This window comes from Sinocyclocheilus rhinocerous, unplaced genomic scaffold, assembly GCF_001515625.1.
Source record: "Sinocyclocheilus rhinocerous isolate Xijiao unplaced genomic scaffold, SAMN03320098_v1.1 scaffold711, whole genome shotgun sequence".
NCBI classification, from domain to species: Eukaryota; Metazoa; Chordata; class Actinopteri; order Cypriniformes; family Cyprinidae; genus Sinocyclocheilus; species Sinocyclocheilus rhinocerous.
The window spans coordinates 1,499,120-1,522,889 of record NW_015641018.1 but is presented as its reverse complement, the minus strand read 5'-3'; the positions used below and the strand labels follow the sequence as shown (position 1 = coordinate 1,522,889).

Genomic DNA, 23,770 nt, shown 5'->3' with positions numbered 1-23,770 from the left:
GTCAAAATAAGGTGCCTATTTATATTACAGATATCAATATTTTACGTGTGGCATCGATACATCGTATCGTTAGACATTTAATCGATGTATCGATCCATATCAATGGATCGTTACACCCCTAGTGAAAACCTCAATCTCATTTTCTCCTCCAACTTCAAAATCACCCGACATAGTTGTTTTATCTTTTTTTCTAAAGGGCGTTTGTCTTTCTTTGTTCGCTTTGTAAACACTGGGTCCGTATTTACGTCTAAGTCAACGCGTGACCTTCCAATGTGACTACGTAATGCGTGAAGTCAAGCTAGTGTAAGATGAGCATTTGGGGTTAAAAAGAATATAATTTTTTAGTTTTTTTAGAAAATGACCAATCGTTTTGCTACATAAGACGACTGGGATTCCTCAGCTCGGGATCGCATAGAGCCCTTTGAAGCTTCATTGAAACTGCAATTTGGACCTTCAACCCATTGGCTCCCATTGAAGTTCACTACCTTGAAATGTTTTCCTCAAAAACCTTAATTTCTTTTCGACTGAATAAAGAAAGACATGAACATCTTGGATGACATGGGGGTGAGTAAATGATCAGGAAATTTGTATTCTGGAAGTGAACTAATCCTTTAAAAATACAGGCTGGTAAGGTTGCAGGTTGAAATCCATAATCATCGTGCTCTTGATCGTGGCGTTAACACCAAGTTGCTCCAGAGGGATTGATGCTGTATACCATTACGTGGTGCAGTTCTATAACAGAGCCGCTGTCCATGTAGTGATAAGTATTTGCTCTGCCAAACACTAGGCAGCAGAATGGTACCTCATAAGATATCGTTTTGGCCAAAATCTAAGGCAATTTCATTTGCAGATAAGGCAAACCCAGAATTAAATGTTTATTCCGAGGGAAATGTCGATTGTAAATGTATCCTGAGTGCTGAAACACATTGATAGAATGTGTTTCCATCTAATTAGAAATGCACTGCTACACCCAATTGTATCTTTTTTTGTGTTGATTAGAGTTTTGAGCCATTAACTTAGCAACATATTGGAATCCACTGAGAGCAGACAGTCAAACAGCCCACTATGCATTGGAACAGAGCCATTCAGTTCTATCTAATGCTCTAAAGAACACGAATAAGTGACCAACTTTATGTAACATTATACTGTAGGTTTTAGAGTGACAGGTGGCATAGACTGAGGTTAATTTTAATATAATAAAGTAGTGGTACAAAGCGACGACTACCCTAATCGTGGAAAGTGTCTAATGCCTTCTGACCAACTGATCTTTCTCTTTTTCCTCTCTCTCAAGTATATGGGAGGGCTGCTAAAGCTTTTAGCTACATGATGCATGTTTTCTAGCCTGGGGCTTGTTTAGCCAGGATTTGTGAGAATCCTTGTACTAGGCAGGGATCGGGGAAAGCACTCATATCACTCTGTGCCCTGGTATACATCCCCAAGTGTGGCTAGAGGATGTTTTCCTTTGAGAGAGTTCTCAGCCTGCTCTTCTATCTGTCTGTGCTACAGAAAAACAGATGAGAAATAAAAAGAATCTAGATCTAAGTGCGTGTGTTTCATGACATCAATAGGCAGGCACAACCAAAAGCATTGAAACATCAACTTAGGGAAGAACAGCAAAGCAGGATGGCTTGTCTAGCATGTTTGTTTACTCTAGTTTTTGTCAGTGGACACTGTGTTTTAAGTTGAGAGACTTTCATTCCACACATCCGTGAGTGAATCTCACAAAACTTTAGCTTAGTAGTACGTCAAATTTTTTTTCTTAAAAATAACATGCATTCATTAATTATTAACAATAAGAATAGTAGCGTATAGAAAAGCAATAGTAAAGTAAACCGTCAAAAGAAAAATAAGTCTTTTTTTGTGCATGACAAGTAAGCACATATATAACATAACTAATATATTTTATTTACATGAGTGAAAAAGGGGAAGTGTGCTTACTGTGTAAAATAGTATATTACAAATGCAAAATAGTATATTATTATTATAATTATAATTATTATTGTAATGTAAATATAAAATATGATACAAATTCAATATTAATACGCATAAAAGTAGTCATTATATTAGTATTTAGTTTACTTTGAGTCATAAATAATTGAAATCTCATGAAAATCCCCATCGGAAAAAAGGAGGTTGACATAATTTAGTTAGTGAGAATACAGTTCAGAAAGGTGTTTAATAATCATGAAAATAATGTTAAAAAATGGCAAAAATTAATTTAAACATCTTAAAACAGGCTTTGTTTTATGTAAAAATGGAAACATATCATCATCATAATTTATTTTATTTATTTATTTATCTTTTGGTTTTGGGGTGAACGTTTATATAAAACATGTTTTTTGAGATCCACCCCCATTTAAACTCACAAAATTTGACTGTTTTTCTGTCTGATTCAGTGTATTTTAGGTGATAGCGACTCTCGCGCAGGTGATTCCTGCTGTAGTTATTTATCTGTGGGAAAAAAAAAACACCACCCACAACAAAACATATCTTTTCTAGGCCTTTCAGTGGGTAAATTACCCAGGCTCATAGAGTCAAATGTGTTCCCAGCAGAGCACACATACATCTTCCTAAGATCTCGGCCGAGGGTGTGATTACACTCATCAACGCTTATTGCGTTCTGCCATGCAGGGCACAGTCAAGGCTCATGATACTAATATGCTTTTTAGCCATCCTTTCCTATAACATTTACACTGGAATCGACGTGGAGACCATCTCGTCAGATGCAGGTGATACTGCTGATACTCCTTATGGCTCCTTAATGAGCATTGAAGCTCAGGGGAGCGTCTGAGGGGGGCTTGCTCAGAGATGTCAATGGGCTCAATCTCAACTCAGTCCACCTCTGAGCATCGATTACTCAGTCAGCATCCCGGAGTCCCGGCGGTCGGGTGTATCCTACCGGAGCACTGCATTAAACAGTGGCCGGGCATGAAGTAGCAGTTTATCAGTCAGAGGTGAATGGCAATCGATGCAGGCATAAGGATGGATATGGAAATGCTTTTGTAGGCAGAGCCGGCGAGTCAGAGTTGAACGATGATAAATCAATCTAGCGTGTTATGATAGTGAAAGAGCGCATGATTGTGGAGTCTGCTTGTGTGCATGTCGCTTCCTACTGGACACACGATCGGCTTGCAGTAGCTGTGGTCACGCAGTGGATTTGTGGTGAACCCTGCTGCCTTTGATCAGCAGACTGGAACCTGGCGGAGAGAGAAAGAAAGAGAGAGGGACTGAGGTGAACCCAGCTGTAGAGGTCACACAGAGGGTTCCGGCGGGGGCCGTGACCCCTCTCAGGGATGAAGTGACAGGCTGGTGAAGGGAATAAATGCCCTTTGTCACCTTAAAACATTTACAGGCTTCAAGAGAACAGATACACGTGTGGTCTAAATAAAAGCTTGGCTCATAATGGATTGATCTGATGAGATATAAACACAGAACTCCTGCTATTACAGAATGAGAAGGGCTTTTACATGGCGAGTTGATTATGTTTTAAAAAATGCAGATAAACTTTGCTTTTAAACTCTCATTCAGGGAACATAAGTGCACATTTGTGGAAAGCCGCTCTGTTGGTGTTCCTCAGTCGTTCCGCTTAGAGGGGTGCTCTAAACCTCTAACCTGAAGTATTCGAATTTCAGAAATTAATTTGGCCCAAAACACTTAGTATGCGGATTCTGTTTTATGAAGAACCAAAGCCAAAAACCTTTGCTTAAAGCTTCTTTTTCTCCCACAAATCCTGTGACACACCAAACCGACGTAAAAGAACTAATGCCGACTTGTTGTTACCTCACGTCTCCTGCGTCTGGGCCAAAAAGTTGTGCTTGTACACAGCCAACAGCCAACTAACATGTACATTCTGTGCCTGCTTGAGAGGAAATGACTGTCTATACCAGCAGGTGGCGATAGTCTGTATTCGTTGTTCAAAGCCAAAACTACTGCAGATATTCAAATCGTGCAAAAATTTTTGCCCAATTTTGAATGAATAAATCAAAAGTAGGTCAGTACACTTAAATCAAAATGCTATATGGACTAGTCTCTGTGAATATTAAGCCCCAAAAATACTATTTAAATATGAATCCTGCATGTTCTGCGTGTCACTGTGTTGAATGAATGGTGCAGAAGCGCGGTTTCATTTAATACACACATACTGAAGTGCGCATGACACTTGTGGTGTTTCCAGCTTCTGCCACCTCAATATATGAGTACATGAACACATGAACATGATCTCTAGAACTGCTCTGAGAGTCACTTTGTTAGCATTTTAGTTTCTTTTTAGAAAAACTATCGTCATATCAAATACAAACAGAAACTTAAAGCAACCCGTCAAAATAAAAGTTCAGTTTAACTTGAAGAAACTGTAACAGAAATATATTACTTAATGTAATGATAGTATCACTACTACTAATAAAATTTTTATTAAAACAGGTATATTTACCAGAAAAAATATTTACCAGAATTTATTTACCAGAAAAATGTAAATACACAACACAGTATTTCTGGGAAAATAAATAACTAAAATAATAATATTAATACATTTTTTTAAATAAAATCAATTACTTTGAGATGCTTTTGATTATAAAAATTTAATGAAACCACTGAAATGGAATCCAGAAAATGTAATTGCTGTTAAATTGTGTAATTTTCATGATTTCAATTAATTAGACATTTTTTGATTTAATCATTAAAACAGAGTCTAGAAAAAAAAATGAAAAAAATGGAATTTGGGGAAAAAAAAAAACTGATTTCATAAGACCCTCCATTTCGAATATGAGTCACATTGATCAGTTGGTCTTCATTTTCTTCATTCCAGACAGCTAATATTGGTATGTAAATAATCGTATTTATTAATGTTTTTGCATATTGAAATGCTCAGGCAAGACGAAAATGTAAAATTAGGGTATGTTTACCTGAAAACGATGTATTAAAAATAGAAGTTTTCCTTTGTGTTTTTGAAATGTTTCACATACAGACGACAAAGGGGTCGAAACGATCCCCGTTAACACGGATCCGCGAAAATGACAAAAAATGTTGCATTAAAGAAACTCTACGTGCCTGCACACATACCTATAGACTGAACATGTAATACATGCCATTTTTCACCAATTCAAGTTTTTGTAGTTTACACAGAGGCAATAACTGTAGAATTTTCAAAAGCTTTGAAACCTGTTTTCGAAAGTTTGCGTTATCAGGCCCCTAAAACATAAATGAACAGCCAAAATACATTAAAAGTTTTCAATTTTTATTTAAAACCGTTGTGTAAACGCCCCCTTAGAAGAGCAGTCTGTGAGTGCCCTCTTGACTTCATCGTTTGTTTGCTTTCGTTTTCCGTCTCATGCACTGGTTCGCTAAGCTGAATAGCCAATCAGAGTGAGCTCTCTCACCAACCACCTGACACTGATTCAACATGCTCAGTCGGCCAAAAAGCCACCGACAGGGTCCAGCTAGTGCCAAAGGTGTGTAACACACAGCATAAACTGTGCTTACTGACGTGTCGGCTTTGTGTGTCACAGCCATAGGAGCACTAGTAGTGTTTCCCCAGAACATGTCAATCGAGTAAATAAAATGCATTTTATAGTTGATATTATTCTGTAGTCTTATTTTGACCGTTTTTACCCATCGGATGGAAACACTGAGTTTCCATTGTGGCATTTTGAGATCCAGAGAAAGTCAGTCTTTGCAAACATGTTTTGTACTGATGGCGAGATTAACTCTAAGCCAGGCCTCGCTCAGGCCTGATCTCTGCCTTTGCCTGTCTGCTTGCTCCATTCAAGCCTGGCCCTCATGTCAGCTGGAGTCTGGGCGGCGCTCAAATTCTCCACCCTGTTTAATGAAGACTGCTCTCAAAGCAATTATCTACTGATAAAAATCGTTCTGTGTAATAAGCCACAGAACTATGAGGCTGCAAGACAGGGATATTGAGGTCATTTTCATTATAGTTGATGTTATTGTGCGAGCTTATTTGTGGTAGTTGTGTTGTCGGATAAGGATTTTGTCAATTCTTGGTCTGTACTTGCTATTTATTAAATAATTTTTTCTTTGCAGGGCTGCTTATCGTGATTAAAACACTTAAAATGATTTCTATTTTATGCTGCTGGGTCAACATCAGTGAAAGTATTATTATTATTATTATTATTAATACATTTTTTTTATCTATGTCATTTATCGTCTGTTTTTTTTTACTGAATTTGGCCCAATATTTTGTTAAAATGCAAATCAATTTGCAAGCTATTTGCAATAGCTTTCTGTGATGACAATGAATGTACTTTTAATCTAATCAAATGTTTTACATTTCCCCCCCACTTTCTCCATTCATTTTTGTGTACGCAAGGCATTGGTTGACCTGATTAATTGCACTGAATATTTATCTGTTGTGTTTAACCTGTTTTTATATGCAAATGCACAATGTTTATTTCTTTTTCAGAGAAAATCTGAGTGGAACAGCCTTAAATATTAACAGTGTTTTTATTCAAAACAGCAGCTGTCATTTTCAACCCATTTTTGGAGTTACAAAGGTCTTGGCCCAGACCAGAAAACACAGAGCTTCACCAAAATAAAATGGACGCAATGCAGCGCACGGCCCTCTCCATTCCCCTCTGTGGTCCATTAGAATGTGTGGGTCATGAGTTTTGGCCCCAGCTGTCTGATTAAATGGACAGATTGACTTTTGGCTGAGAGAGCTGCTTCATCCCCCAGTCCTCCTGCCCCTCTCTCTCTCTCACACACACACACACACACACACACTATACACACCCCTGCATGCGCACCGAAATCTTTGGCTTGGTGTTGGCTTATTTTAAATGAGCTTTCTGCACGCATGAGTTCATCTGTGTTTGTTGTACGTCTGCGTGTGTGAGTGTTTCCTGCATTCTTGAGTCTGATATAACTATATCACTGAAAACAATATGCAAGAAAACTGTATTAATCTTCACCGGCCTCTGACTTGCGTTGTTATTTCTGCTGTGCCTCTCTGCATTATTTTGCAGATTAAAAAGCAAGCGGTGAGCATGTAGATTCTTGTTTATACTTGCAAACATAGTCTTTTCACAGCTGGATGTTTCCTTTAATAATCAGTCAAATTAATAAATCAGGTATTATCTGGAAAATGACCCACAGGTGTAAAATAACAACGCAGTGCATTGGCTGTTGAATGCGTTTGGAAGATGCTGGGCATTATTGCAAAAAGCTAAACATGTTAAAACATTTTTGACTGTCAAAACCCAGCATTGAATAGTTAACCCTGTGAAAAACAGCTTTGGTCCCCTTGATAATCAGGCAAGAAATATGTTTGACTTGAAATGAATATCTTATTTTGTACTGTTACATGAATCCGTAAGGCAGTAAGGAGTTTCTTTTCTGTCTTACAACTTTGTTAACATCTAAACATGTTTATTTCGTTTAATTTTTAGCTTAGATCTTCCCTTCTGATTTTCTTTATTTACATTTTTTTGGTTAAATACGCTATCGTTTTTAAAGCCAATGATTTCAATGCGAGTTCTTTGTGTCTTTGAAGCACTTTTTGAAAGCTTGTTTGCTCTTGTATTTTCTCTCTGCTCCATCTTTTCCATTCTTGATCCTAGGTCCTCTTTCAAAGAAACAGAATGATGATTTAGCTGATAATGACGGTGCTGAGGATGAAGGTATTTTTTTTTTGATGGCAAACTGATATGCATGACAAGGAACCCTCCGGTTTTTTCTTCTTTGTTTTTCTTAAATTTCTTGTCCTTTTTTGAGAGTGGAGATTTTTTTTTCTTGCTCGTTTTTTGCTGGATGTGTTTTGTCGTTTTTGCTTGATGTGACCTGTCTCCAGTCATTCCAGATACACATAATTGTTAATAACCCTTGATAGGATTTTGCTTGAATATTTTTATTATCATTTCCTTTTAATTTTATATGTTGCATCTCACCTAAACAAACCGAAAACAAGCAAACAAACAAACAAACTAATGTTCCTAATATTAATTCTTAACACTTTTTTGCATGATTTTTCAACCCTTCTGCCTTTTTAAAATATATATATATATTCTGAGGTAATCCCCTTGTTTAAAAAAAAATAAATAAATCCCAGATTGATAATTTTCCAAAATTCAACCAGAAGCCCCCTACAAAAATTTCCTACGCAACATTGTATGTTCCTGGAATCCAAAATGCCACGTCTGCATTTCCATCAGACTGTGTATCAATAGTCATTACTGTCTAGCAGTTGAGACGACTTTTAATTGCCTGATGTTTAGTGGTTGTGCAAAAATCTATAGAGATGCACAACAAATTAACACATCGATTAAATGCCTGGGCTGTAGACTGTAAAAGAGGTACAAAATCTAATGATAATAATCCCTGAGTGACTGTATGTGATAAAAGCATTTCTTTTCGTGTTCATGTCAGAACAGAAGCCCAGTGAAGACTGTCTCCTGTATAATCAAATGAAATAAGAACCAATTAGAGGAGGCTAAAACCAGGAAAGAGCCTGCTCGCTTTGATCTGCACATCAAAAGATTACAGCAACACAAATATACAGTGAGAATCCCGCAGAGTATCTCAAATGAACTCTCTTGAAAACCGACAGAGTAATCCTCTTAAGCAGGCCCGACGATATACAGTACTGGGAAAACACTCATCGCCAACATCAGCCGCAAACTTCAGCATCTTCAGAGTCCTGGTCTGAATTACCTTCAGGACACTCGCAGCTGCCCATCAAGTGTATGTCCTACATCAAGCTACAATGGCTACAAAGTCCTTACAAAACCTGGAGCTTCCCTACGACTGCAACATGCTTTCTCAGATCTACTGTGCATCTTTTAAGACGTCTTCAGTGATCGCCTGATCCAACTTCTTGTTTTCAAGGATTTGCCTAAACAACCCCAACTTTCAGCCCGAGCCATCCTTGGTTCATGTACATCAGAGTTGGGAAGCTATTTTGAAAACGTATCTTGCTAGTTACTCAATGTACTGTAGTAAGAAAGTAACAGAAACTACTTTACTTCTTTGAATGAACGAATAAACAAATAAAGTCACAGCATTGAGCTTGAACAGATAATTGAACAGATTTACTCTAAATAAAACTAAAACTATATATGAAATAGTTGAAAAATGAAATGAAATGAAAAAAATCTAGTCATGAACCACATTCAACTAAATATTTTGCTATAAAATTTAAATCAACAAATTGCTTTTGAATGCTACGATATGAAAATGTATAAAACAATGTATGTTAACTTAGTTCGCTCTGCTGTAAAGCTTCACGCACAACACAATGTATTTAGCATTTGGCTGCACTACATCGTTTGCTTTTGTTATGTTCGCTAGCTTGTTTACTAAAATACTTATTGCGCTAGCTTGTTTTTTTCAGAAACCTACACTGTTCTGAAAAAGACTACCAATGTTAACATGAAACGTAGCTGTGGATTTGCTAGTAAGTAAAATGTTTGTGGCGTCGCTAGTTTTAACAATTTACTTATGTTACGCTGTACTTACGTTAACGTAATTCAAACATCAACTGTACTAAAAGCACTTTAAAGCTGCAGTCCGTAACTTTTTTTAGTAAAAAATTATCCAAAATCAATATTTGAGCAAGTACATAACTTACAGATAGCCTGGGATTACACAAGATCTGTATTTTAAAGAAAACCAGTTCGAAGGGAGCATAATTAGCTTTTTTTGGGTTAAAAGAATTTCTTAATATGAAATTCGAAGAGTATGACAATTAGATTAGACTGTGCAGAAATTGAAATCTACACACTTAATACACACTACTCATAGTCAACAATGATGATGTTGTTAACATTAATATAAAATAAAGTATAATAATAATTATAATAATAATTTGAACGGTTTGATGTGATATGAGCTAACCGATCTTTAGGTTTAATCACCATTGGTAGCGAGATTTATGGTAATGCTTTTTTCCTCAGTTGGTCAGAACAAACGTGGCAAACTTGTTACTTACTTGTACAGATGGAAATATACGGTGAAAATTCTTATTTGGGTGATATATTCCAAGACGTAGGCTAGAATCTGTGATTGCGAAGTACAGTAAATATCCACACCGGTGCGGTGACTGACTGCCACACATACTCTTCAGAACATTAGATTCATCCGCGCTGGAGCCTTGCCGACTCAAGCTAGATAATTCCGCACACAGCTGCAATTCCAGGTTTTCAAACAGAGATGGCGACAAAGAGACAAAACTTACGGACTGCAGCTTTAAACAGAAACGTAAACACTGTGTGTCAAAATACTCCAAGGTCACTGTAAACCAACAAAGTCTGCTTGTCATGAGCTTTTATCTTGTCGAAAATCAGGTGATTTCCATATCAGACAGTAGTTTAACATGCAAAATTCTTACTTTTGACGTACCTAGAAACAGCTTGACCTAAATTACCACAGTTTTCATCAAGTTTAGCTTGAAAGTGCTTCAGTAACACTTTTTAATCCAACGTATGAGTGAATTCATGTAGCCGAACGAGCTAAACATTTAGGTAAACACGTTTATTCAAATTCCTGAGGCCTATCTGCATGCGCTTTTTGCTAAGTGGAAAAGGGCCGCCGTTTGGCTCTTAGACAGCTGCAGCTGATAGGACTGAGAGGAGACACAGAGCGCACATTAATTATGTAGACATAACACTACCTTATTACTGCACACTGCTTATACCAGCTGCCGTGGCATCGGCGACAGTTTTCGCCAAACAGCTCCTCTGATTTTATTTCATAGATCCAGTAATTGGCTTGATCACATCAGTGGCCCACTCACAGATATTAATATCTATTCTAATTAGTTTACATTTTTGTTTTCGATATAAAAGCTGCATACGGACCATATCCCTGGATCATCAATCATATATAACAACTTCAAATGCCAAGGGATTCTCCAGATATGACTATTTGCTGGAGATTTACTAAAGCAAACTATCACCAAAATCAATAGCCACTTTTGACACGTTCATTAATCTGGCGCTTTAGTATGAAGGGTACAACGTTTATTGACTTTTTCAAGTAATCTGTGGCAGTAGGCCCAAGAGACAATGTAAGTATGTGGTCTTAGATTGTGCCAGATCGAAATTCCAAAGAATTGGGTTACGCAAAAGAAAAAAAATCTCCAAAATCTTGTAACTCTTTTTTTGTCTGCGAAACACATAATTTGAACATTTGAAGAAGGTTTTAACTATTTTTGTCCATTCAGTGGAAGTGGAAAACAACATTGTAACCCACTGACTTTCATTTTATGGACAAAAAAAATATATGTTTTCAAAAACTTTTTGAATGAGCACGGTGCACATATGGGTCTCTACTGACCTTACCGTTTTCAAAACACAGCTTAGCATTTGTAAGTCAGGGCATAGTCGGTCGCATTTCATCAGTGACAGAAAAAAACTCCAGTCATGTTATCATTTAGGAGTGACGTTTTGGAGAAAGGCCACGGTACACTGGACTTATCGTTGACATATGACATTTAAAAAAGACTTAGAAGAATACAAACAGACTGGTGTGCGCATGCACACGTAAACTCTGGCCTGCAGATGGGGAGTATTTCTGTCAGTCTGAAAAGATGACAGGGATCAATGCAGTATTCATGCCTCGGAGGAATCACTTCCTGTCATTTCCTCCTCCTGGACACTGATAGACTCACTGGGCTAGTTTACATTCTTCTGAGGCTCATTCAGTTCATTCATCAAAATGAATGTAAGATATTAAAACCTAATTAATGCTTAATTTAAAAAAGCCACGGAATTATATATGAATCTTAAGATCTTTTTTGTATGATCAGAGCTTAATAAAGCACTTTTTCATACAAAGCCACAACATTGCTGGGAAAAGAAAATACGGGAAGGGAAGTGATGAGACAAGATGAGACGAGAAATGAGAAGAGACATTAGATGGCCTGATAAAGAAGAATCATTGAGTACAAATCTATATTTAGCAAGAGGAAAACAAAAGAGATGGAATGGGATGGGACTCGGTGAGACAAGACGAGACATTATGTTGCCTGATGAAGAAAAACTGTTGTGAGAAAATCTTATGCTTAATATTTTGCAAGAAAAGAAAAGACATAAAAAGGAGTGAGATGAGACCAAAATAGAGAAGAGGAGACATTTCATGTCTGATGAAGCGGAGAAGAGATGAAAAGGGGAGTTGAGACAAGGTGGGACAAGAAGAGAGAAGATGAGATGGACAGAGGAGGTGAGACAAGAGGAGATGGGACGAGAAAAGAAAAGAGATTAGAAAAACGTTTGGTCACCTGAATCAGTAGAACACTGTGCAAATCTCACTTTGAGCATTTGGAAAGAAGAGACAAGATGGGGTAGTAAGGGACAAAGAAAGACGAGATGACATGAGACATTATGTTGCCTGATAAAGAATACTCATTTTTGGCAATCTCACTGTGAGCCCTTTTCAAGAGGCTAAAATTGTGATGGGACACAATGGGGGTAAGGGGAGAATATCACTTTGAACATTTAAGGACCAGGGGCAGGACAAGCTCAGAGGACACGAAAAGAGACAAGACAAGAAATTACATTGACTGATGAAGAAGAATTACTGTTTTGTGTGCAAATCTCATTCTGGAAGAGAAGAACAGAAGAGATGGGACAGGATGGGTCCAGGTGAGAAAAAATGAGACAAGAAGGGACAATATAAGACAAGACGAGGCATTTACGTCGCCTGACAATGACAAACCCATTATGTGTGTTTTGCATTGAGCATTTTGGAATAGGAAAAGAGACGGAACGGAAAGGAATGAGATGAGATGAGAAGGCGATAAGACATTAATTCACCTGATGCAGAAGATCCATTGTATACAAATCTCACTTGGAGCATTTTACAAGAAGAAGAGAGAAAAGAAGTGAAGTGAAATGAGAAGAGAAAACAAATGACTGATAAAAAAAAGAACTATTGTGTGCGCACACATTTGGCAAGAGGTGGTCTTGTTTAGGGACCTTAAGAAAATTGTCTTAGAAAATTATTGCTTTTTTCATTAGTTTTTCGCTTGTTACGAGACCTCACAGAAGCAGGTCCCTGCATGCCCAATAAAATAACTGAGATTTATGTGAAGGCTTTGCAACCATGATGAAATGGCACTCTCCCTCAAGCAAGACGAAAGTTATCATCTGCATCACATTTCTGTTTTGAAAATACCTCCCTCTCGGACAGAGATCATTTTCCCAAAGTGGATTACTTTGCCTAAGCAATGTATGGAAATTTAAAAAGTGTGCCATTTTCATTGCTAAAAGAAATATGGGATCTGAGAAGATGAGGTGAAGCGGCAGGCGGATCCCATTCAGAGAGCACAGACCCCGTACTTTAAGTTTGCCCACCTTGTTTCTTAGTCATCTTTCAAAGCATTATTTTGGAAATTAAAATGCCCATTTTAATTCCCACATCTTATTACTTACAGGCCCCTAAAGAAAAAAAAGTTGATCACCAGGAACATGACATTCGTATTGCCTAGGAAATTAATGAGCTCATTTCTAAAACCGATCTTGTCTCAGAAATAAAGCCAATGTGGCCAATTTGAGCAAAATGGGAGCCCTCAGCTCTGAATGCATTTCCAGCTGTCTACAGTAATTTACCGTTTAATCGTTTCTACCCTCCTTTTTCCAGACATTCGTGAAAGCGGGAGCCCCAAACCTGTGATGGTTTTCATTCATGGAGGATCGTACATGGAAGGAACAGCAAATATGTTCGATGGAAGCATCTTGGCCAGTTACGGCAACGTCATCGTCATAACCGTGAACTATCGGCTTGGTGTGCTCGGTAAGCAATTCCATTTTTGCTGAACTTTACCCATCATGCATCAGAGTTCCTGGTCATACGCTATCCTCCGAATGGCATGTTTTAGCTTTGTTTCTCTCGACTGAGGTACTATTTTCCTCCAGTGAACAATGATTTAGTTGCCTGTGAATAGCCTCAAGCTCATAAGCATAAAACGGGTGAAGTGGCAATGGTTCTCTACAGCAGCATGTGTGCATGAGAACTTATTATAGAAAAGTTTGCTGTAGTTGTACATGATTTAAGGTGATAGTAAATACTGGAACTATCAAAGCTTTATGACCTTCCGGTTTCAATCGCAGAACAACAACCTCTAGCTGTGTGTGTTTCTCAGAATCTTTCCCCATCGCTATTCCTCTTCTCCTGTCAATTGTAATTTTTCAATTGGGTATTTTTATTTAATGTTTGAGATTGCCTCAAGCAAATGGTGTTGGATTAATAAGCTTTGGATAGTTTCTACAAGATAAGATGTTTGCCAGATTCCAGTTTTCTGTTTATGCAGCATCTGTTATCAGAGGAAAGTTAAGTGTTATTTTTGTTATGTGCAAGTGCAGTTAGCACAGAAATAGTCATTTCGATAAAATATCTATTGCAACAGCTGCTTTTCTCAGATTGTGTCATCAGATTTGTCTGCTCTTATACAAATGTATCATTGTGTTCATTATACATCAGTCCGTGTTTTCATTTTATACAACTTCCAATGATGAAAACACTCATAAACGCCCTCTTTTGTTTCACCATGCTGGAGAAATGGAGAAATGCTTCTATTCTCAAGAGTGGATGTACAGTGACTAAAATAATGGACCTGATGAAGCCACCAAAACCTTTTTGAGGAACAAATATTTCTGATCTTTTCTGTGTATATATATATATATATATATATATATATATATATCATTGATGCTGTTGAGGGTCATGTTTAATTTTTAGTGTGATCAGTTTATTGACCAACATAGTGAATGTTTCATTTGGAATAAGTTGGTTATTGACCAATTATTGGGGCACATTGTCACTCTTAAGCTGTGATTTGTCATGCAGGGTCAATTTGATCTTCAAAATTAATAGCATGGATGAATTATTGCAATGAATGTCTGCCAAAGTGATGACTTGTCAATTAAATAAGAGCTATAGGTCACTATAACTCATGCACTGGTCAATTTGTGAGGTGTTTGTTCAAAAAGGCTTGTTATAGATATATTAGCAGGGTTTTTATGATCAATTTAATGAAGTTGTTGACATCTGTACAGTATAAGTCACCATTTTGACCTGTGTTAGGATGCTGGAAGATGCTAATATGCTGGTTGCATGAGGCATCTGTTATTGTGTGTCGTTAGCCTGCGTTTTATAAAAATTCAAGAATGAATGCATGAATTTTGAAATTAGCCTCAGTTATTTGCATCAGAGTCATCACAGTGCATCTCTCCGTTGGTAAATGAGGCCCAATGTGATCTTTCTCCACTAATGATTCAGCTCGCAGCCATCTTCCCTCAGTCACCCTTAGGTTTTTATAACAAATCCACTGCTGATGATTGGCTATTTTTTTTCTAGCTAAGGCACACAGATCCATTAGGGGGTTTAAGCATGTGCCCGCATGCCACAACCCTTAATTTATTGTTGCTGTGTTTTTCTCATGGTTGTCTGGGGTTCGGCTAAGCTCCGGAGCAGCTTCTGGGAAAGGTGCTGTAATGGTGAGAGAGCCTAATGGATTATAGCACTGCACACAGTCTGAGTGTCATTATCAGAACTGTTGTAGATTTATGGAGCGAGACGCTCTCGTCATGCCCCCCTGAATAAAACTGCTCTCCGACAGCTAATCAGCTGGCATAAGGGCCCGTTTTACCGAGCGCCACCATCATATTTTTTTTTTGCTGGTGTCCCAATTCTCTTCAGCAACTGTCCTTTAAATCCAGCCAATAGCAAAAAGTGTTAAACCTAAAATAGCACCACACCCATATAGTGTTGTCACGGTACCAAAATTTCAGTATTCGGTACCAGTGAATATCCACTGTTCTCGATACCAATTTCGGTACCAAAGCAAAACACAAAAACAAGGGCTTTTGAAAACCTAGAGTTATTAAGCCAAGAATAACAACTAAGTTAGCTAAAAAAAAAAAAACAGAACTGCTTTTCTGACTGATATGACACAATCAAGGTTAACCATTTAAAAGCCTCTGGTGTGTAAAAATAGTAAATATAATCATGTCCTCCTGTTTTTTTTTTTACCCTAATAAAAGTTATAGGAGTAAATAGTTAATAAAGAAACGTCATTCTAATGCTCATTATATTAGAGTTAGCCGCGCTTATGCTAACGATTAACTACTCTAATAACAGCGTTCATTTCAATCCGACATTCAAATTAAAATATTGAATAATATTCATAACAGAAGCTTGCACTCTATTTGTGGCGGCATATATATGCAAATTCATTGTCTGCCAGCAGGAGGCGCTTGTAAAACGGGAGAGATAGAGGTTTCCCCAGTAACGGCTGTAATCAAATAAGCGCTGCGCTCACAAACGCTGCTCAGGCATTACAGGCAAGATGAAATGAAAATGACATCCATAACTTTCTGCATAATTTTCTGAAGACAGTCGTTTCCTTCAGAAATACAGTGATATAAAACACCCACACCGGGTTTCGACTTTGACACGTGCAGTGCTCATGTTTATTCAACGAAGTCAAAGCCTTTTGGAAAATCTATTTGTGGCGGTGAGTTTTGATATTAATAAATAAATCAATGTATGGGAAACACAAATATTAAAAATTAAAATGAAACTTACCTGCTTGAACTCTTTCATTTGATCTGGGCGTCTTTAAAGTGTTTTGTTAGTTTGGTGTGTTTCCTCGTTTTGAGGTCGCCATGTCTCAGTGCTTTTATGAAGAGAGCGCATCTGCGCACCTTTCGGATAGCATATCAAGAACTAGGTTGACTGGGTACTCGGTACCACGGGTACTTAAAAAAAGCCTTGTACCGTAATGTTTTAATTGTTTTAGTACCGACTTGGTACCGAAGTACCGGGTCTTTTGACAACACTACACCCATACGAAATAAATAACTAGAGTTAAAGTGTGTGGTTAAACTAGCAAAATTTTTATGAGATTTTGAGGGCAAACGAAAGGTAGATTGTCCATTTATCAGTTGTTTGTCCATCCATATATGCTCACAGCTCACAAACTTATGGTAACCATATGTCCAAAATAACTGGGTTTTGGCTTTGTTTTCCTATTGTTTTGGAAAACATTGTAGCATGTGAGAAGGTGGGATCTACAGAAAACGTTCAAAGCAATGCAAATGCGTTTTTTTTTATGCAATTTAGAAATTGGGCATGTCTAAGTAACCTCCAAACCAAGCAGCTTTCTATTGGTGAGCACAGCGAATTTGCATGACCAACTTACCTGTTTAGCTTTTTCACAAACTGAATTCCTATTGAAATTACTGGATTTACATGTGAAATTTCACAGAGCAAAGGTAAATGTGACCTTTAATAAATGTAACGAGCCAAAAAAAAAAAAGATCTAGCAAATGGAAACATGGATTCTCACAACCCTGCTAAAAGCCTAAGCTGGTTTAAGATGGTTATGGTTGATGTAATATAGTCCTGTCCTGGCCAGGCTGGTGTTTGTAGCTGGTTTCGTTGAACGGCTCTCTGGTCTCCCACTGCACAAAACAAGAAGCTTATGCAAATTACCCTTACTTTTTCATTAGAAAAATAAAACATGAAGACAAAGCATATTAATATCACATCCTGTCTACTGCTTTTTAATACCTTTTTTAAAGAGCATTGCTCTCTGCTCGCGAATGACGCACTGAATTACAGTAGAACTGTTAACTAGATCTAAATGGGTTGTGATTTGAGTCATCAGCGCTTGTTAGTCAGTGTGTGAGTGGTTGGCTGGAAGCTGCGCTGGTGTAAAACAGATGCAGTCGGCGGCAGAGGTGTGTGCGCTCACGTGCCGGTTAGTTCAGTTGTTTACTTCTTTGTCAAGACTTTACCGCATTGCTCACCCTGTAATAATTGGTTTGCTATTTTGCTTTAATCATTCCATGTGGCCCAGTGTTGAGGATTATTTATTTTTCATGCTTATTAATTTTCTTCTCCCTTGAAACAAATACCCCTGATGTTTCAGTTTCATTAGTCTTTTGCTTTCTCCGACCTCCACCTCTCTCGCTTTCTCTCCGCGTTTTTGCCTTCAGTGCTGTGTCCTTTATCATCTTACTTTTTCTCTCACTCTCTCTCTCTCTCTCTCTCTCTCTCTCTCTCATTCCCCTCAGTCATATGCTTGCTTAAGCGTAAGCACGCCACAGGGTCTTTAAAGAAGCATGTATGATGTCTGACCCTATTCAGGAAGCAGTGTGTCTGGGGAGATGCTTCATTGGAGGGTGTTTATTAATCTTAACAAGCATTTAACAACTGTACGGGATCGTCCCTTGTCCATTATTTTGCCTCTCCAATGCTAGCTAGTACTGGATGTTTGGGACTTGTGTTGATCCGGGTGGTCAGTTTACCCACACTTTTGTCTTTTCACAAAAAACCTGAAGAATTGATCCATTGAAAAGCGTTAAAGTCTGTGTGTATGTGTATTAATGATTGTGGACATCTTTTAATAATAAAAAAAACATGATTAATTCATAAATTCATGATTTTAAAAATTTTAATATATAAAATTAAAAATATATTTAAAATTGAATACTGATTAACATTGAATGTGAAATGTTAAATATGCCTATGTGAAATTATATCCTGTTTCCTGTTTATTTTTATATTTTTTTAGTAATTCAAGTATATTATCAGTCAGTAAGATTTGTGATTATTATTTTGAAAGAAATTAGTATTTTATTTAGCCAAGGATTCATTCTGTTAATTGAAATGTGAGTGTAGATGAGAGTGTAGAGACATTTATCAAAAATGTAAAAAGTAAAATAAAATTAAAAAAAAGTATCTTAAGTAAAAAAAGGGCCTATCCCCATTTCCACAGAAAATATTCTTGAGCACCAAATCAGCATAAGAATATGGTTTTTGAAGGATGTGACACTGAAGACTTAAAATGCTGATGAAAATTCAGCTGTGCCATCACAGGAATAAACCATATTTTATAAATATATTACATAGAAATATATTAAAACAGTTGTTTTAATACTTAATAAAATTACAGTTTGTATTTTTGATCTGCTGCCTTGTTGGGCAAGAAGCTTGTTTTAAAAACATAAAAAAAACTGTGTGTGTGTAGTTCTTTATTTTGGGGTGAGATTTGCCTCAAAATAATTTTTTTTATTGTTTATACTCTGAATATGTGCTTATATTGTGAGAATATATTTGCATTAGGCTGGTGTGATAGATACATTACCAAACGTCAGATTAGGCAGTGCGTTCATTCTCCCACTCACCAGACAGCATGCTAACAGCTGCTGCAACCCTTCTATTACTGAACAGGATTTACAGTGGCAACGACTCCCCAAATTATTTATGAGCTCCCTACACAGCCGCATACGGAGCCCTATCACACAGCTCTCCTACACCCAGACCCCTGATCACCCACCACAACCAGCAATGGCAGGACCTTTGGCCTCCAGAGCCCAAAGCACAGGCCCCACGCAAGGTGCTGACAATCTGAGGAGCCTTTCCAACATCAGGCCTTAAACACAAAAATGACAGCATCAGATAAAATTAAAAGCGCTGAGAGGAAAGACGGGAGGAGTTATTAGGGCAGTTCAAACTAAAACAAGACATTGAATTTTTTAAATATGGAGTCTACCCTGATCCAAGCTTTAATTTGTCACAAAATGCAGATTTCATTAATAACAGTTGGCAAATAATGCTTTTATTCATGCATTAAATTGATCAAAAGTGACAATATACAAAATACAATATATACAAAATATTATATATATATATATATATATATATATATATAATATTTTGTTCTCCCTCTTTGTAAAGCTTAGACTTAGACATTAGGCAGCATTATGTATCACTGCCACCTCTGGTTTTGACCCAGCTTTCATGCTACCCTACAGATTTAATAGCACTACCCTGCAGATTTAGTAGTCTATGTATGTGCATGTGCGTTATTCTAAGTAATGGGCCTCATTGGTCATGACTGGTGGCTGCATTGGTAGAGGGCAAAAAGGCAAGCGACAGAGAACAGAGGACATCTGCCATCAGAGAGGCTTTACCCTGTGAGCACCGCTAACCGAAGGGATTAGTTCAGCCTGCAAGAGCACAGCAGATGTCCATCTGGGCCCACTCACTCACGGCTTCTCCTCTTCTTCTCCAAAGTCTCTCTCTCTCACTTCCTTTCGCTATCTCTCTTTCTCGGTTCCTGGTTTTGGCCTGGTTCCACTGACATGTGGATTGCCCCAGGCTAGACTCAATGTAGATATTAATAAGTTGTCAAATTTGGTGTGCTGTTGAATCCACAATGGAACTTTGACATCATGATTTCATGCATTCCTGGACTTAAAGCACGAGTTAATGAGATTGTGGTGACACTTTTCTCTCTGTGGAGGATCTTGGGAAGAGGAAAGAACTTTTGGTGCTGATGAGAGTCTTTTTGACGGCAGATTTCTGTTTGTTTTTGAACTTAGATGAGTACTAGAAAACCACCCGTTTTACTAGGGATGTCAAAAGTATAGCTTCTTTGCTACCAGGGTTGTGTGCCATTCCCAATTGAGTTGAGGAAGTATTTTAAATTCCAATTTGAATAATTCCAAATCCTGAATTTGAATGGAGATCAACAGAATGCAAACTTTTAATTTAAATTTGAAAGCAAGGACATATAAATAACTAAAGTGAAATTAATAATTGTAATTCTTAAATAGAAAGGCCAATGTTGTCAAGAAACTCTTTGAATGTTGGCTTTTAAAGCAACATTTAAAAGTTTGGAAAATATTTTTAAAGTTTCAAAGGTTTTACATCATATAACATTTTTTTTTTGGGACCGGCCACATTTAAAAGTTTGGAAAATAATTTTAAAGTATCAAAGCTCTTACATCATATAAAAAAAATTTTTGGACCGGAGTGGAAGATCACTTAATTGCAATTCATTAAATTCCTTATCCTGTCATTCCTTTCCAGATTGTTATGGAATTATTCAAAATAACGGCAAAAGTAGTTGCTGCTCTAAATTTAGTTGTAAATATTTGCACTTTATTACTTATAGTTTCAAGGCTACATTTATTTGATTAAATAAATAAAAATAAAAAGCTGAGTTTTCAGCAGCCATTATTTCAGTCTTTATTGTCACATAAGCCTTTCAAATTCATTCTAATTTTCTGATTTTGCTGCAACATCAAGAAACATTTCTGATTATTATCAGTGTGGAAAACAATATGCTGCTTAATTTTTGTTTGAAATGGACTTTTTCAAGTTTTTTGACAAAAAAAAATCTTTCTGACCCCAAACTTTTTAACAGTATAGTATATGGAACTGTAAAATGGAATGGGCAGGAACTGAACACTGGACCAAACAATCGAACCAGCAGCCTTCGAGTAGTTTGGGGAAGGAAGTTATCTAATTTTTGAGGATAAAATAACTGCCTGTACCTTTGGGGTTTTATTTACTGTATCAGGGAGAGAAATTGAACTCAAACCCAGTTGCATGTAAAGCTCAAGTAATTTAAAGCCCAGAGCGCGTAGGAGGCCTCTCCCGTGTCTGGGACTCGTTGTCAAGTTGACCACCCTCACTTCCAGCCACACTGCAGGGTCTGTTAAGCAAGAGGGTACCAACAGATGGATGTGTCCATGTGCCTCCATCCATCTCTGCCACGGCACCAGAGATTAGCTGGGTTCGCTCGTGGGCTTTTCGGCTGGGACCAACTGCCACTGCGGATGATCAAGGTGCTCGCCGGGATTCACGCGGCGCTGTAGCTTCTGCCTGGAGAAAACAGATGGACATGTTTAGCACCTCAGAAATGAACTACGCTGCAGGACCAAAGCCAGGGAACCCTCTGAGTCAGGATGGATTGCGTGTAAACCTCCGAGGGTGGAACAAATCTTTGGTTTGGTGCTTAGGTTTTCACCCGCCATGCATTACATTCAATTACAATTCCCATGGAGATTCCCTAGAAATCCTTTCCGATTTTACAGTACCTAACGGTTCTGCCACATTTATGTTAAAAGGATAGTTCAACCAATGGAATAGTTCACATTATTCTGTGGAACATAAAAGTATGTTTTTGGACAATGGAAGTCAGTGGGCTCCGAAGCCACACTTTTATCAGTAAGGGCAAGACAGGACAAGGCACATTTGTTGGGAGCAGTCAGGGTTGTGACTATCTTTGGGTTTTGATATTCTGTGTCCTATGTACTCTGGAAGTAAGAGATAAGTGAAATGAGCTTTTTCTACTTATAAAGGTCTGCGCATAGATCTAGGACCCGAGTGTATGGCCGCTGGTACGTCTCATTTTAAAAATTGTAAACGGGACTCTGAATGATCCCTATGCGATTTAGAAATACCTTGACTTTTGATGGTCTTTCCATCTTGTCTGTTCATGGAGCCTGCGTAGACTGGAACATACTCGAATATCAGGATTAAGATCACCACATACTACAGAACCTTGAAGTCATTCATCTCGGTCCTTGTAACTTGCCTCGATCCTTCACTGAGATTCATTTATGATTTTGTTGCTGAGGAGATCCACAGCTGTAAATTTCCCCCAAATGCAGTTAATCAGAGGTTAGCCTGTAGCCCGAACAGATAAAGATTTATATCTCTAGTCACCAGCCCCAAGCTTCTTGGCTCTTGTAATTCCGTTTATTCTGTTTGGCCTCAACAAAATCTTATTTACTCCACTGGTTTCTGAGCTACCTGCTTTTCGCGTGTTTGAAGGCTCCAATTCTGGAGTCTTGTGAAGTTGTATGTGGTACCCGCTGGTGTTCAGGACACCCCCGCCGCCTCCATTGTGCTCTGGGCCCCCTCATGGCGTTGTCAGCCAATTATATTATGGTTAGTTTATCTAGAACTTATCTAGAATTTAATTGCTTTAAAATGACATGCAGTATAACTGTCAAGTAAAAAAGTAACATATTTTCCTTACACCCTAACTATCATGTCAGAGTAAACATCCTAATCTTTATTTTCAAAATGTTTTAAAATATGTTTTTATATTTTGTTCGTACAAATAATTGGGGAGTTTATCTATCTATCTATCTATCTATCTTTCTATCTGTCTGTCTGTCTGTAATATAATAATTTATTATTTACAACAGAGATTTTTTTATTGTTATTATTATTTATTAAATGACTTAATTTATTTGGCAGAAAGTTTGTCAAATATTAATAAACAGTTTTTATATTTAAAAATATATATTATTACATGTTCATATATATATATATATATATATATATAATATATAATCTAGACATAAATAACATTGTGCCATTGACTTAAATAAAGATAAATGGATTGAAGAGAGAGCTTAATTGCCCACAATAACATCATTGTCTATCTCCATCAACAGTACTGTTTTACCCTGGTACATGATGTCATTGCTCATGGGTGGGCCTTGAGATCTGTGTCACGCTGCTGGCTTAAAACCAGCAAAAAAATGATCAATGATGCAGGGATGGCTTCCTGCATCAGCTGAGCCTGTCATCAGTAAACCATGAATCTTTTTACCCTATAGAGACATGCGGATAATGTCTTCAGTGCGCTGTGTATCCGATGACCCAGCGTTATTATTGGCCTTGAGTCTCTGCGCTTGCTTCGCTCTCTATTACAAATATTTTGACTGCTGTCCTTGAGTAACGTGTTATTTTAGTAAAGGCATCTGGCATTGTCTAATACCTCAGAAAATCCAGAAATCCCTTTGAAGGTATCTATCTATCTATCTATCTATCTTTCTATCTGTCTGTCTGTCTGTAATATAATAATTTATTATTTACAACAGAGATTTTTTTATTGTTATTATTATTTATTAAATGACTTAATTTATTTGGCAGAAAGTTTGTCAAATATTAATAAACAGTTTTTATATTTAAAAATATATATTATTACATGTTCATATATATATATATA

At 37.4% G+C, this 23,770-nt stretch overlaps 1 protein-coding gene across 1 annotated transcript in view; it reads left to right on the top strand.

Moving 5' to 3' along the window:
- Positions 1-23,770, top strand: part of nlgn1 (neuroligin 1) — a 310,713-nt gene that overhangs the window by 160,184 nt on the left and 126,759 nt on the right. Inside the window, exons 7-8 of the mRNA XM_016570031.1 lie at positions 7,572-7,631; positions 13,588-13,740. Coding sequence (XP_016425517.1) covers positions 7,572-7,631; positions 13,588-13,740 — 213 coding nt within the window. The remainder of the gene's footprint in view (positions 1-7,571; positions 7,632-13,587; positions 13,741-23,770) is intronic.